This window comes from Dermochelys coriacea, chromosome 24 (genome assembly GCF_009764565.3).
Source record: "Dermochelys coriacea isolate rDerCor1 chromosome 24, rDerCor1.pri.v4, whole genome shotgun sequence".
Lineage (NCBI taxonomy): Eukaryota > Metazoa > Chordata > Testudines > Dermochelyidae > Dermochelys > Dermochelys coriacea.
Window position 1 is genome coordinate 12,666,134 of NC_050091.1, and position 13,671 is coordinate 12,679,804.

Sequence of the window (13,671 nt, forward strand, 5' to 3'; positions counted from 1 at the left end):
GTCAGTTTTGCAACAGTGTTAAAAAATCACACCTCTTTTCCCCCCTCGCCCTCTGGTGATGCTTTATTCAGGGACGTTCTCACAGGAAATAAACCTCACCCCCCCACACAGCAGTTTGTGGCACACGCCCGACGCTGGAGCTCGATCCTGGATCATGCTGAGAGCCGACAACGACAGGAGCAACCACCCAGCCGGGCTCTGTGTGCCCCAGGCTGTGGGGGGCTAAGTGCCCTCCTTGGGGCCGGGGCTGGGGGCTGGGCTGCATTCGGATGTTATCACAATATCGGTGAAGACCCCCGGCAGCTTGTACACCCCCACCTTGCTGGTGCAGGTGCTTTTCGTGGCACAGCCGCGCACGGCATAGGTGTAATTCCGGGTGCCTGAAAGCAGAGTGGAGAAGGGTGTCACCGAGGGGATCACGCCCCGGAGAGTCCCTGGGAACAGCCCCCCCCCCCGAGATGCTTTAATTGCGACCAAACTCTGCCAGGCACCTGCCTGCTGACAGGAGGGTGACGCTCTGATCCCAGCCCCTCCACCCCCCACAGTTCACCAGGTGGGAGGCCCTGTGGGTGCCAGGTACCATGCTGCCAGCCACAGGGTACCCTGACCGGCCGGCACCGAGCCAGGACCTCACCCTCCATCTGTTCACCCGGACGGCCCCAAGTCGGGACCTCACCCTCCGTCCGTTCACCTGGCCGGCCCCGAGCCAGGACCTCACCCTCCATCCATTCACCTGGCCAGCCCCAAGCCGGGACCTCACCCTCCGTCCGTTCACCTGGCCGGCCCCGAGCCAGGACCTCACCCTCCGTCCATTCACCTGGCCGGCCCTGAGCCGGGACCTCACCCTCCGTCCGTTCACCTGGCCGGCCCCGAGCCGGGACCTCACCCTCTGTCCATTCACCTGGCCGGCCCCGAGCCGGGACCTCACCCTCCGTCCGTTCACCTGGCTGGCCCCGAGCCGGGACCTCATCCTCCATCCATTCACCTGGCCGGCCCCGAGCCGGGACCTCACCCTCCGTCCGTTCACCTGGCCGGCCCTGAGCCGGGACCTCACCCTCTGTCCGTTCACCTGGCCGGCCCCGAGCCGGGACCTCACCCTCCGTCCGTTCACCTGGCCGGCCCCGAGCTGGGACCTCACCCTCCGTCCGTTCACCTGGCCGGCCCCGAGCCGGGACCTCATCCTCCATCCATTCACCTGGCCGGCCCCGAGCCGGGACCTCACCCTCCGTCCGTTCACCTGGCCGGCCCTGAGCCGGGACCTCACCCTCTGTCCGTTCACCTGGCTGGCCCCGAGCCGGGACCTCACCCTCCATCCATTCACCTGGCCGGCCCCGAGCCGGGACCTCACCCTCCGTCCATTCACCTGGCCGGCCCTGAGCCGGGACCTCACCCTCCGTCCGTTCACCTGGCCGGCCCCGAGCCGGGACCTCACCCTCCGTCCATTCACCTGGCCGGCCCCGAGCCGGGACCTCACCCTCCGTCCGTTCACCTGGCTGGCCCCGAGCCGGGACCTCATCCTCCATCCATTCACCTGGCCGGCCCCGAGCCGGGACCTCACCCTCCGTCCGTTCACCTGGCCGGCCCTGAGCCGGGACCTCACCCTCTGTCCGTTCACCTGGCTGGCCCCGAGCCGGGACCTCACCCTCCATCCATTCACCTGGCCGGCCCTGAGCCGGGACCTCACCCTCCATCCATTCACCTGGCCGGCCCCGAGCCGGGACCTCACCCTCCGTTTGGCTGGCTTTCGAGAGCTTTCCCGCGTGTGGGGAATTTCCCTAGGGGTTTTTTGTTCTTCTGAATCTTACCTGCATTTTAATTCCACAATGTTCTTGGCAAGGTTTCCCCTCCCGCAGAGCCCCGGTGAGTCTCCCCCGGCACGGAGGTCAGTGACTTGTGTTCCACTAAAGCAGGTGCCAGAGAGGACACAGTGCGAAGCAAACCCACCCCAGCCCGCAGGAGCTTGTTACAAAGGGGCCTTATCTCTGACTGGACTGTGCCTGGCGTTTATGCCCACGCTCGCTCCTTGCCCTGCCTTCCTCCGCTAGATGCAAGAGCCCTTCCCCACCCCAAATTGTCTCCCCCCAAGCAGTTACCGGTTGTGATGGATCCAGCAAAATAGACGCAGTGGTTCTCGGGGCCCAGACAGCTCACGGTCTCATTGGCCTGGCATTCGGTGCCCTCTGACAGGCAGCCCGGGCACTGCAGCCCACTGGGCTTGGGCTGGGCCCGTGGCACTAAGGACAGAGAGACACAGTCAGCGTTGGTGCTCGGAGCAGGGCAGGGCATTGGGATGGGTCTGGGTGTCCTAATGGTCAGAGTGGCAGACTCCTGAATCTGAGATGGGAGTGGGGAGTACTGGGTTGGAATGGGAAGTGTGGGTGGGGGCTGGGAGCCAGGACTCCTGGGTTCTCTCCCCGGCTCAGGGAGGGGAGGGGGTCTCGTGGGTCAAAGCTGGGGAACTAGGAGAGCCAGGACTCCTGGGTTCTCTCCCCGGCTCAGGCAGGGGAGTGGGGTTTCATGGCTTGAGTGGGGGCCGGGCGGGCGACTGGTCCCGTACACCTCACGGCTCCCTTGTTGCACAGGTCCCGCTGGCAGCACTTGGCGGCACTCCGCACACGCAGGCCGAAGGCGGCACTGAGGCTGGAGGATCGTGGGGGGCAGAACTTGGTCTCAGTGCAGCCCTTGTAGGTGCCCAGCTTCTGCTCCTGCCCTAGGGATGAGACGGGGGGGAGGCGTCACCGGGCCGGACGGGCTGCTGCACAGCGGGGCTAAGGCAGGCTCCCTGCCTGCCCTGGCTCTGCACGGCTCCTGGAAGAGGCCAGCCTGTCCCCCCTCTGGCTCCTAACAGGGGCTCCATGTGCTGCCCCCACCCCAAGTGCTGGCTCCGCCGCTCCCATTGGCTGGGAACCATGTGGATGGGGGCAGCACATAGAGCCACCTGGCCGCACCTCCACCTAGGAGCCGGACATGCCGGCCACTTCTTAGGAGCCACCTGAGGTCAGTGCCGCCCAGACCCCACACCCCAAAACCCCTCCTACACCGAAATCTCCTGCCCCAGGTTTGAACCCCCCCACACCCAAACTCCTTCCCAGAGCCCACACCCCCTCCGGCACGCTGAACCTTTCAGCCCCAGCCCCACACCAGTGCCTGCACCCCCCTCCACACCCCGACCCCCTGCCCCAGCTCGGACCCCCCCAAAGCCCTCATTTCTGGTCCCACCCTGGAACCCTCACCCCCTCCCACACCCCAATCCCCTGCCCAGTTACATTGAGCAAGGGTGGGGGAGAGTGAGCGACGGAGGGAGGGGGGATGGAGTGGCCTTGGAGAAGGGGTGGGACCTTGGGAAGGGGGCAGGGCAGGAGTGTTTGGTTTTCTGCAATTGGAAAGTTGGCCACCCTACCCAGAGGAAATGAACAGAACCGGGAATCATCAAGTGACCCATCCCCTGTGGCCCATTCTCAGCTGCTGGCAAACAGAGGCCAGGGACACCATCCCTGCCCATCCTGACTAATAGCCATTGAATGACCTGTCCTCCATGAACTTATCTAGTTCTTGTTTGAACCCTGTTATTGTCTTGGCCTTCACAACGTCCTCTAGCAAGGAGTTCCACAAGTTGATTCCACAGCTCCCAGCGCAACGGGCCCCAATCTCAGTTGAGGTCTGGGCAGTGCCTGGTGCGACAGGGGTGCCGCTGGCTGGCCAGCAGCAGAGCCCAGGCCCTCTCCATCGGGACAGGGGCAATGCCTGGGCATGGTGCCGTCACCCACCGATTCTGGACTCCGAGGTGAGGATGAGGCAGGCGTTCTGGGAGGGCTCGCAGTCCTGCGGCTCTCCGGAGCACGCCTTGTCAGCGCTGCTGCAGTGTTCGCACTTCAGGCAGCCACCTGGGGAGAGAGGGGAGGATTTAGGAGAGGGATAATCTGCAGGGCCACCAGCCCCCCCTTAACAGATCGTTCCAATGGGGGCAGCCCTACTGCCTGGTCACCCGCAGCAGCTGACTAGTGGAGCTTGGATTGGAGCTGCCGTTCTGGGAGCCAGGACTCATGGGTTCTCTGAATGGGGAGTGGGGTCTAGTGGTTAGAACAGGGGGGCTGGGAGCCAGGACTCCTGGGTTCTCTCCCCAGCTCTGGAGGGGAGTGGGAGCTGGTGGTTGGTGCTGGACAGACATTACCACTCACCCGTGGCCAGCAGCGCAGACAGCAGGCAGAGGGCCAGGCGGGCCGCCATGGTGCAGGGCAGAGCGTGGGGCAGCCGAGCACAGCTGGCCGTCGGATGCAGCCAGCACTGTGCCCAGTGGGGATTTATAGCCCCGGGGCTGGGCCAGGGCAGGGAACAGGGCCTGGGAACAGCCAGTTCCTGGAGGGATCCGGCTCTGGGGCCATCAATTACCCTGGTCTGGACCTCTCACCGCTGGCCACGTCTCCCTTTCGATCCCTGCCACGCACCCCGCCCGGCCTGGGGACGTGGCTCCCACAGGCCGGGGGCTGCTGTTCTCTGATCATGGGGTATCTGTGGGTGGATGGAGGGGGGCCAGGGTTGGGGTGAGAATTTGGGGATCCCAGGGGGTGGAATATGGGGGATCCCATTAAGGGAAACCTGTGACCTGACCGGTGCGGCCTGACCCCCCTATTGCCCCAGCCCATAATCCGGCCAAGGGCTCTCCCTGTCCCGAGCCCAGGGAACCCAGGAGGGGCACAGGCCAGCCGGTGCCTCGGCATACGGCAGGGGGCCGACATCGAGGGGGGAATGCAGCCTTGATGCCAAGGAGACAGGCCTCTGGGCATCCGGCGAAATTGTCCAGAGGGGAGGGTGAGTTGGCTGGTCCGGGGCCAGGACTCCTGGGTCAGGCCCTGCAGGTTCTCCGTCCGGTATGGGAACTTGGCAAGAACCCGGCTGGGGTTGCAAACTCACAGACACTCCTAAGATGTGCTAGGCGGGGTGCTGGGCACTTCCCCGAAGACATTCCCGAAGGATCCCCCCGGTACCGAGTTGGGGTAAACACACTCCCCAAAGGCGATACGGGGACACCCGGACCCCTCCCAAGGCTAGACTCAGAATGACAGGGGCATGGATAGAGATGGCTTGAGCCTGGATCAAGCAGCCGGTACACAGGTGGTAACTAGCCCCGTCAGGGGATATTACCTACTTTGTTGCTATCCCTGTATAAAGACGGGGTCCCAGAGGGAGTGTCTTTGTCTGGCCGAGGGGGGAATGGAAAGTCCCACCAGGGATTTTCTCTCCCCGGCTGTGGGAGGAGAGTGGGGTCTAGTGAGTTAGAGCAGGGGGGCTGGGAGCCAGGACTTCTGGGTTCCCTTCCCAGCCCTAGCAGGGGCCCAGGCTGTTGTCAGGCTGGGGTGCAGGTGGCCCCTCTCCGGGTATACAGCAACCCCACGGGGCAGACACATGACGGGGGGCAGACAGCCCCACACCTTGAAGAGGGACAAGGGGGCCCTGTGGGGAATGAGAGAGAGTCGCCTTCTGCAGTGGCTATTCCCTGCCCCATGAGGCCCATGGGGTGGATCAGGGCATGGCCAGGGCGCCCTGTGCTGTGGCTATTTCCTGTCCCCAGGGCCCATAGGATCGGGGGGTGTAGCTGAGGCGCTCTGCGCTGTGGCTATTCCCTGACCCCCCACGGCCCATAGAGCAGATTGTAAAATAGAGCAGCCCCGAGGCTGCTCTATGTTGCATTGGGGTGATGGCCAGGCCAGAGACAGCAATGGGGGCTGGAGAATCCCCCACCTGACAACACCTCAGCCCTGCCCTAAGTGCAGCAAATCCAGCGCTTGGCTTGGCACCAGCTCGGCACGACGCCTTTTCCACCCCAGCCCAGTGGGTCTCAGCCCTGCGCTGCTCAAGCCGGGGTCCCCCTGGCAGGCGTCAGCGTTCACAGCGAAGCAGGCTGGGAAGTTCAGCCCATGGGAGGTGAGGGGCATCCGCTGGAGGTACTAGGAACCTAGGAACCATGTGGGGTGGGGGCGGTTACACAGAGAACAGGGTGGGCTCAGACCAGGGCAGAGAACCCCCTCCCGAGACCAGCAGGGGGAGCTGGGGCTCAGAACAAGGGGGCTGGGAGCCAGGACTCCTGGGTTCTCTCCTCGGCTCTGATTCCTGGCAGAGGGCCGAGGGAAGCTAAGCGAAGCGCCCAGGTTGCTGACGGAGGCGCGGCTGGCCTGGCTGGGGACCAGTGTGAGCAGGACAGAGAGTTTCTGGGCAGGGCCCTAGAGAAAGGCCTTTGGGACAGTCAGACAGTGGCAAAGGCTGAGGACTGGCCAGCCGGCTACAGTGACAACCGAGGGGCCCCCGACTTGCTGGGTGGGATCTAGCGCAGGGGTTCTCAGCCTTTTCCTTCCTGAGCCCCGCTCCGGGCCCCTGAGTGCTATAAAGACTCAAGGGCCCGGCGCGGGGGGCGAGGGGACTCAGGGCTCCTGCCAGGGGTGGGACATAGGTGTAGTTTGACTTCTATATTTGGGGAGGGGGCTCAGGATTGCGGGGCTCAGGCCAGCTCTGCACAGTGGGGTCCAGGGAGGGAAAGTCGCCTCCACCCCTGGACTCACTTCAGCACCCCCCACCTGTCTGGGCCTGCTCCCCGAGGGCTCTGCTGGCCCTGGCACTGGGTCCCCGCCTGGGCAGCTCTGACCAGCTGCAGGAGCAGTCAATGGGGGCTAGGAGCAGCGGCAACCCCGGGCACCAGCAGCAGATGGGGCAATGTCATGGCTGCCCACCCCATGGCACCACCAGCCAGAGGAGCAGCTGCCCCACACTGCCTGGCTCCGGCTTCCTGCCTAGGAGCTGGCCAGAGGGCAGGACCTGAGTGGGGCTGAAGGGGGGGGGATGGAGCTGCCCCCAGGACTGCCCCACTCTGGGTAAGACACTGAAGTTTGGGGGGGCAATGCCCTCATGCCCCCTCACCTCTGCCCATGGGCTCAGGGCTTCTGCCCACGTTGGGGCTTCAGCGGAGGTCTGGGGGGGCAGGAAGCTCAGGGTTTCAGCCCCACGCAGCTCCTGGCTGCTTCAGCGGGAGGAGGAGGAAAGGGGAGCTTGGGGTTTCAGCCCCACGCCACTCCTGGTTTCAGCCCCATGGCGGGGGAGTTGGGCGCCAGGGCGCAGGGTTTCAGCAAAAGGGCTCACGGATCCCCAGGGGGCTGCAGATCCCCACTTACCTGGGAGGGGGGGTGATCCCAGGAGGGCCCTGATGCTAGGGGCACCTTAGCTGCACGGATGGGTCTATATGGGGATGGGCAGGGAGACTGAAGGCTGTGTATGGGGATGGAGAACAGAACAGATGGAGGCAGTATGGCCAACCCCAAAGGTTCAAAAATCATGAGATTGGCTTTAAAATCATGAGATTACGTAAAGATACGAGATCTGGGGGTCTTGTTATTTGCCGTCTGCTCTTTAAGCCGTTAGGGGCCCCAGGGGTCACGGTCTGTAGCTTTCTCCACAGCCGTGAGGGCTCGAAACAGCCCTCTTCTTTAAGGCTCAAACCAGCCCAGACCCACCTGACTCCGGGAGCCGGGGCTTAAACGAAAACGATACTTATCATGAGACACGTGACACAATCATGAGAGTTGGCACCACTGTAGCGATGGAGATCGATGGATGGGTAGGAAGGTGTGCATGGGGACGGACGGACAAACAGAGGGATGTGTATGAAGCGGGACGGGTGGGGAGGGATGGGGTGACACTGGCAGGCCGGAATTAGCTAAGAACTAAGGACCTGCCCAGGTTACCCGTGTGTTACTTTGCTCAAAACTGGTGTCAGTCTGGTACGACTGTATTTAACATTTAGCCGCTAGGGAAGCCGCTGCCTGCCTGCATTAACCTCTCGTGGGTCCCAGCTTACAAGGAAATAGCTCAGTTTTGCTCTAAAGCTTTGAAAACGTTTGCTCTGAACTTGTGAACCCAGTCTGGGAATTGTCCCCCTGCCCAGCCAGCCTATCCGAATCAGACGGGCCAGCCAGGACCATTGCAATCCAGAGGGCTGGTTAACAGCCCTGTCGCACCTGGGAAACGGTGCACAGAAGCTCGGCCTATGGGCTTGGAAGCTGAATGAAGGAAATAAAACCAAGTCACGGGAAAATTGTCCGTCTCTCTCTTCACTATTTGAATTCTGACAGGGCCAGAAACTCTAAACTGAGGCCGAGATCCCCAAGGGTGACCCCTGGGTCCGCCCTGGAAGCCACTTCGAATCGACAGATCACTACAAGTTGGGCATGCGTTAGATGGTTTATTATGGGATTTGCAACAGGCCTTGTCTTTGATGTGGGATCTAGGGCACCAATTGAACTCAGGAAGTGACTGGGAGCAACCTTCTGTGGGGTGATTTTTGGTGTAAGTGACTATTGGTCACTAAGCCCAGTTTGGTTGGGTGACAAGACAGACTCCGGGGACCGCCTGTAACTCCATGGTTAGACTGTTACAGCGATCCAGGAGTTGGCATTTGTTACTGTCTTGGTGAAATCTAATAACAGAACTCACCATCAGCTTGGGGGATCTGTCCTGTGTCTTGCCAGTCTGCCCTGAAATAGGCACTCACAGTCATGGGCTGCTCCAGACAGCATGACAGATGGACAGCCAGAGGCATGTGTATGTAGACAGAAGGAGGGAGCAGAAGTCGCCCTCACCATGGCATGGTGCCACCATGTTGCTCGCCGGGGCTGCCATCACACAATGCTGTCACCAAGTCACATCACAGAGCCAACACTGTCAGTCCCCGTGCGCAGATTCTCGTGATAATTAGGGTTGCAAGGCGTCCGGTTTTTGACTGTAACGCCTAGTTGAAAAGGGACCCTGGCGGCCGTTAAAAGTCTGGTCAGCAGCGCAGCAGGGCTAAGGCAGGCTCCCTGCCTGCCCTGGCTCCATGCGGCTCCAGGAAGTGACGGGCATGTCAAGCTCCTAAATGCAGGGGTGGCCACGGGGGCTTTGCGCACTGCCCCTGCCCTGAGTGCTGGCTCCACAGCTCCCATTGGCTGGGAGCCGCAGCTAATGGGAGCTGCGTGGGTGGTGCCTGCGGATGGGGGGAGCGCACCTGGCCACGCCTCCGCCTTGGAGCCGGATATGCTGGCCGTTTCTGGGAGCCACCCAAGGTAAGCGCCACCCAGAGCCTGCAACCCTCACCCCCTCCCGTGCCCCAACACCCTGCCCCAGTCCTGAGCCCCCTCCCGCAATCCGAATCCCTCGCTCCCAGCCCAGACCACACTCCTGAACCCCAATCCCCTCATCCCCAGTCCCACCCCAGAGCCCACACCCCCAGCCAGAGACACCCTCACATTCCCCCCAACCACCTGCCCCAGCCCTGAGCCCCCTTCCGCACCACAACCCCCTGCTCCAGCCTGGTGAAAATGAGCAAGTGAGCGAGGGTGGGGGCTGTGGTACCGGTATGAGGCCTGAGGCCTGAACTAAAGCAATGGTCAAGACTTTGCAACCCTAACATGCAGAGGGGTTGCACCGCTATACGTCGGGAGTGATGGGTAACTTGTTTGTACCTGTGTATAGAAGTGTACCCCTGGCCTCGGGGGCAGTGGAGAATCCCGCCACGGACTGAGCCGGTCCATTGTTGGGGGCAAATATTCGTAGTATGTCCGGAAGAGTCAGTGGGGAACCATTACTGTGCTTCATTTGACAATAAACCTGGCCAGGTGCCTTCGTACCTTATCGGAGTCTGTGGTCATTGGGGGTGCTCTCGGGGTCTGCGGTGCCAGCGATCTGCGGAGCCGGGGCAACACACAGAGGGAACACGCGCACGCAGCCGGCTGTTATCATCATTGAACAAAGCCGAGTGCCACACCGGTGACGTCTGACAACAGGGGAGAGAGCGACGGAGGGGTCAATGAGTGGTGGGCTGAGAAGTGGAGGGCAGTGGTGAGGCCTCAGACGGGGTGGGGCAAGTGTGTTCAGTTTTCTGCAATCAGGAAGCTGGCAACCCTAGTGTGGTCACGGCTGTGTCACCATGTTAACCCACCATCATGTCGCGACAAACTCAGCGACCTCAAACCAAGCCCCGGCCACTCGTCACAAGGCCATGTTAAATCCCTGCCAGGGATGCTGAGGCTGTGACGAGCTGCCACAAACGTCACGTGGCATCACCGTGGTGTTGTGATCATGTCCCAGGCTCACGCCAAGGTGATGTCACATGATGGCGATGTCCCTTAATGTCATCGTGCTGCCAGACCACCGTAATGCCACTGTGCCACAGTGTGCTGGGATGGGGCCATCTTGATCACGTCTGCTCATCTGGATGATGTCACCAGCCTGTGATGTCATGTCACATCAGGCTGATGTCACTGCATGCACTGTGCCCCTGTGACGAAGTGGGGATTTCCCCTTGTTATGTTGTATGTGAGCCTATGTGAATCTTACTGTTTTGCATGAATGCCGGGTGTGCCTCAGTTTTCCTGTGTATTGCACCAATGTCTGGGTGGTGGGAATAAGCATGTGTGACCTTTGTGGGGGTTGCTCCAGCTCCTTGCATGGATGCTGTGGCCGCCCCTTCATAACCTAAGACCCAGGAGGGGGATGCGACCAGGTGACTCTTGGCCCAGAAGCGAGACAAAGGCCAGAGGAGGAGCAATGGGCAGGGCAGGTGCCAGGCAGCTGGAAGTGAGTCGGTCTTGGCAGGCTTGGGGCTCAGGGGGAGAACCAGAGCCCTGGCTCTGAGCTCCCCTCCCCCCAAGATGGACTTAGCTTAAAGTCACTGATTTCTGTGCTAATATGTTCTGTCCTACGCTGTGTTCCTGTCGACTGATAAACCTTCTGTTTCCCCGGCTGGCTGAGAGTCAGGTGTGAGTGCGGAGTTGGGGTGCAGGGCCCTCTGGCTCCCCCAGAAGCTCCGCCACAGGTGGACTCGCTGCGGGAAGCGCACGGTGTGGAAGGGGATGCTGAATACTCCGAGGTCAGACCCAGGAAGGTCAAAGCTTTTTGCCCTTGAAACAGCAGGCTCAGAGAGAGGAGTCTCCCACAGAGTCCTGACTGGCTTCGTAGGGAAGAGTTCCAGAGCATCGCCCCAATGACTCCATGACACCTGGTGGCAGTGGTGGGATCAACTGCACCCCACGGACAGACCATCCTGCAGTTAATCACTGGGGAGCAGTAAAACGAAGGGGGATTAGCGAGAGACGGGCGCGCTGAAGGCTCCAAGAGGTGCGGTTCCAGGAGGTGGAGGAGCCTACGGCTTAACCCCAAGAAAGAGTGGACTCCCGGGAAGGGCTGTTGCACTGAAGGGGTTCCTCCCAGGGATCATGTGCAGCGAACAGAGCACAGGCTTGTGAGTCCATGATCAGTTGGGCATAAGCACCGACTGCCCAGTGGGTGCTCAACCCCCAAACCTGCCTCTGGCCCCGACCCTGTCCCTCTTCTTTCAATCCCTGCACCGCCCTCACCCCACCCCAATCCCACCCCCTTCCCCCAAGTGCCCGCCCCTGCCTTACCTCTTCTCCACATCCTTCCCTGAGCATGCCGTGTCCCCGCTCCTCCTACTCCCTCTGGGAAAGTCCTAAGCGTCACCAAACAGCTGTTAGGCAGCAGGGGGCAGGAAGAGCTGGGAGGGAGGGGGAGGAGCGGGCACGCAGCACGCTTCGGGGGGAAGCGAGGCGGGGGGGAGCTTGGCTGCTGGTGGGTGCCAAGCACCTGCTAATTTTTCCCCATGGGTGCTCCAGCCCCAGAGCACCCACAGAGTTGGCACCTATGCTCTAAGGAACCAGTTCCTGTCCCAGCTGGGGCCGCGAGAGAGTCTGGGAGCAGCCGGGTATCCTGGAGAACCGTGTCCCCGACCAGCCGGGGGTCTCCACCGGATTCCTTGTCGGTGGATCTGTGACGGATGGAATTGGAACTGAGATCGAAGGGGTCGGAGGACCGTGAGAGACAGGGAAGGCATGAAGCAGAACAGCAGGAGAGAGAGAGGCCACAGGAACTGGTGATGACTGAGCTGAGAGGCAGAAGGACCCGCCCAGGGTGAGTGGGGATAGTCCCTGGGGTGCCAATTCCGCAGGGAACCTCGACACTAAATTGCTGCCCCTGGTTAAGGAAGGGGAAGATACAGATGCCTGTCTCACGGCCTTTGGGAAGGCTGGCTATTGGAACCAGGCTGAGCCTTCGGAAAGGCTCCGTGTCTAGCCCCCTTCCTGGGTCCCAAGGCCATAGAGCTGTTTAGCCACATGGGCAGGGTGGTGGACAGGCTCCCGCTCCCGGCCCCAACCTATATGTCTGTGTGGAGTCTCCTGGGCTCAGGCTCCCCGGACCCCCAGTGGGAGCAGAAGGTGATGGTCAATGGGGAAGGAAGTCAATGAGGGTCCCAGGGATGAAGCCCTTCACTCTGCCTATGGCCCGGATCCCTGTGCAGACCCAGGAGGGGTCGGGCTGGCTGGTCATTGGGGTTCTCCAAGATATCGGCTGTGAGACCCTGTTGGGGGAGGACTGTGTCTCTTTGGGACAGGATCCAGGCCCTGCTCCTGTAACAGCCAAGGGTTTGAATTTGAATCCAGGGAACCAATCGGCTGAATGAAGCGGGCAGTGAAAATGCAGCTGACCTGGCTGGCAAGGGGCAGGAGCTGCTGGGCTCTGGATACCTGCCTGCCTGTAACCAGAGCTCTGGGGTTGAGTGGGACGAAGAGATGCTCCCTGCCGCCCTGCACGCTGGGGAGGGGGCTCAAGCTGGCTTTGATGCTGTGAGCAAAGCAGCGGGCTCCCTGCCTGCCCTCACTGAGACAGCAGAGGCAAAGCTGAGCCCAGGGGGATCGGAGACCCCAGCTGAGTGTGGGGAACCACAGCCAGGGCGGGACACCTGCCAACCAGGGCTGCCTTGTCCAGATGTGCAAAAGGCCTGGGACAAGGGTAAAACAGCCTTGGGACACCGGCCTGTCATAGAGGAGCCTTTTTAGAAGGTGGCCCTGGACTTGGTGGGGGACAGAAGGGAGGGGAAGGCCTCCCCGATGGAGAATGATTGGTGGAGCATGTATTGACTTTCTGGGAAAAGCTTGCTGAGCTCATGGGTCTGGCCAGGGAGAACCTAGCTACGGCCCATGGAAGCAGAAGGTCTGGTACAACCGCTCAGCCTACGGCACTGGGGACCAGGTGAGGGGTCTCGTCCGGTGAGGTAGAATAAGCCACGAGTTGCCTGAGATGGGCCCTTCAAGGTCATCCAGCAGCTGAATGAGGAGAACGATGTGGTGGACCTGCCTAGCCAGGCTCACAGCCACTAAGGGGACCAGGTCAACATGATGGAGCTGTACCGTGACAGGGAGAGGCTGGTCCTGGCTGTGTGTGGCCAGTGGGAGAAGGGGGAAGATCCCCTGGTGGGTCTCTTCCCTGAGACCAGAGCCGGTCTCTTCTTGACTCAATTCCCCTCTCTGACCAGCTAACTCCTGTCTGGCAGGCAGAGATGAGAGAGACCCTGCATTCGTACCCACAGCTGTTCTCCAACCGGCCTGGGCTCACAAACTGAGCTGTCCACTGGGTGGAGCCGGGAGCCCATCCTCCCATCCTGTGTTCCACATTCAGAGTAACGGGGAACACAGCCTAGGCCCTGGAGGGAGGTCAGAGACATGCTGGCTTTAGAGGTAATCCAGCCACCCACCAGCCCTGGAGGCCTCTCCCGTGATGCTGGTCCCCAGGAAAGATGGGTCGATCTGATTCTGTGTGGCCTATTGGAAGCTCAGTGCCATCACCATGTCTGGT

The 13,671-nt window shown here is 61.5% G+C and overlaps 1 protein-coding gene across 1 annotated transcript; it reads right to left on the reverse strand.

Moving 5' to 3' along the window:
- Positions 1-222: 222 nt before the first annotated feature.
- Positions 223-4,227, reverse strand: LOC122457394 (phospholipase A2 inhibitor and Ly6/PLAUR domain-containing protein-like). Its single transcript, XM_043502086.1, has 5 exons — positions 4,179-4,227; positions 3,768-3,884; positions 2,558-2,710; positions 2,094-2,234; positions 223-380 (listed from the first exon to the last, which is right to left on the reverse strand). The coding sequence occupies exons 1-5, from the start codon at positions 4,225-4,227 to the stop codon at positions 223-225; spliced, it is 618 nt and encodes a 205-aa protein (XP_043358021.1).
- Positions 4,228-13,671: the final 9,444 nt, after the last annotated feature.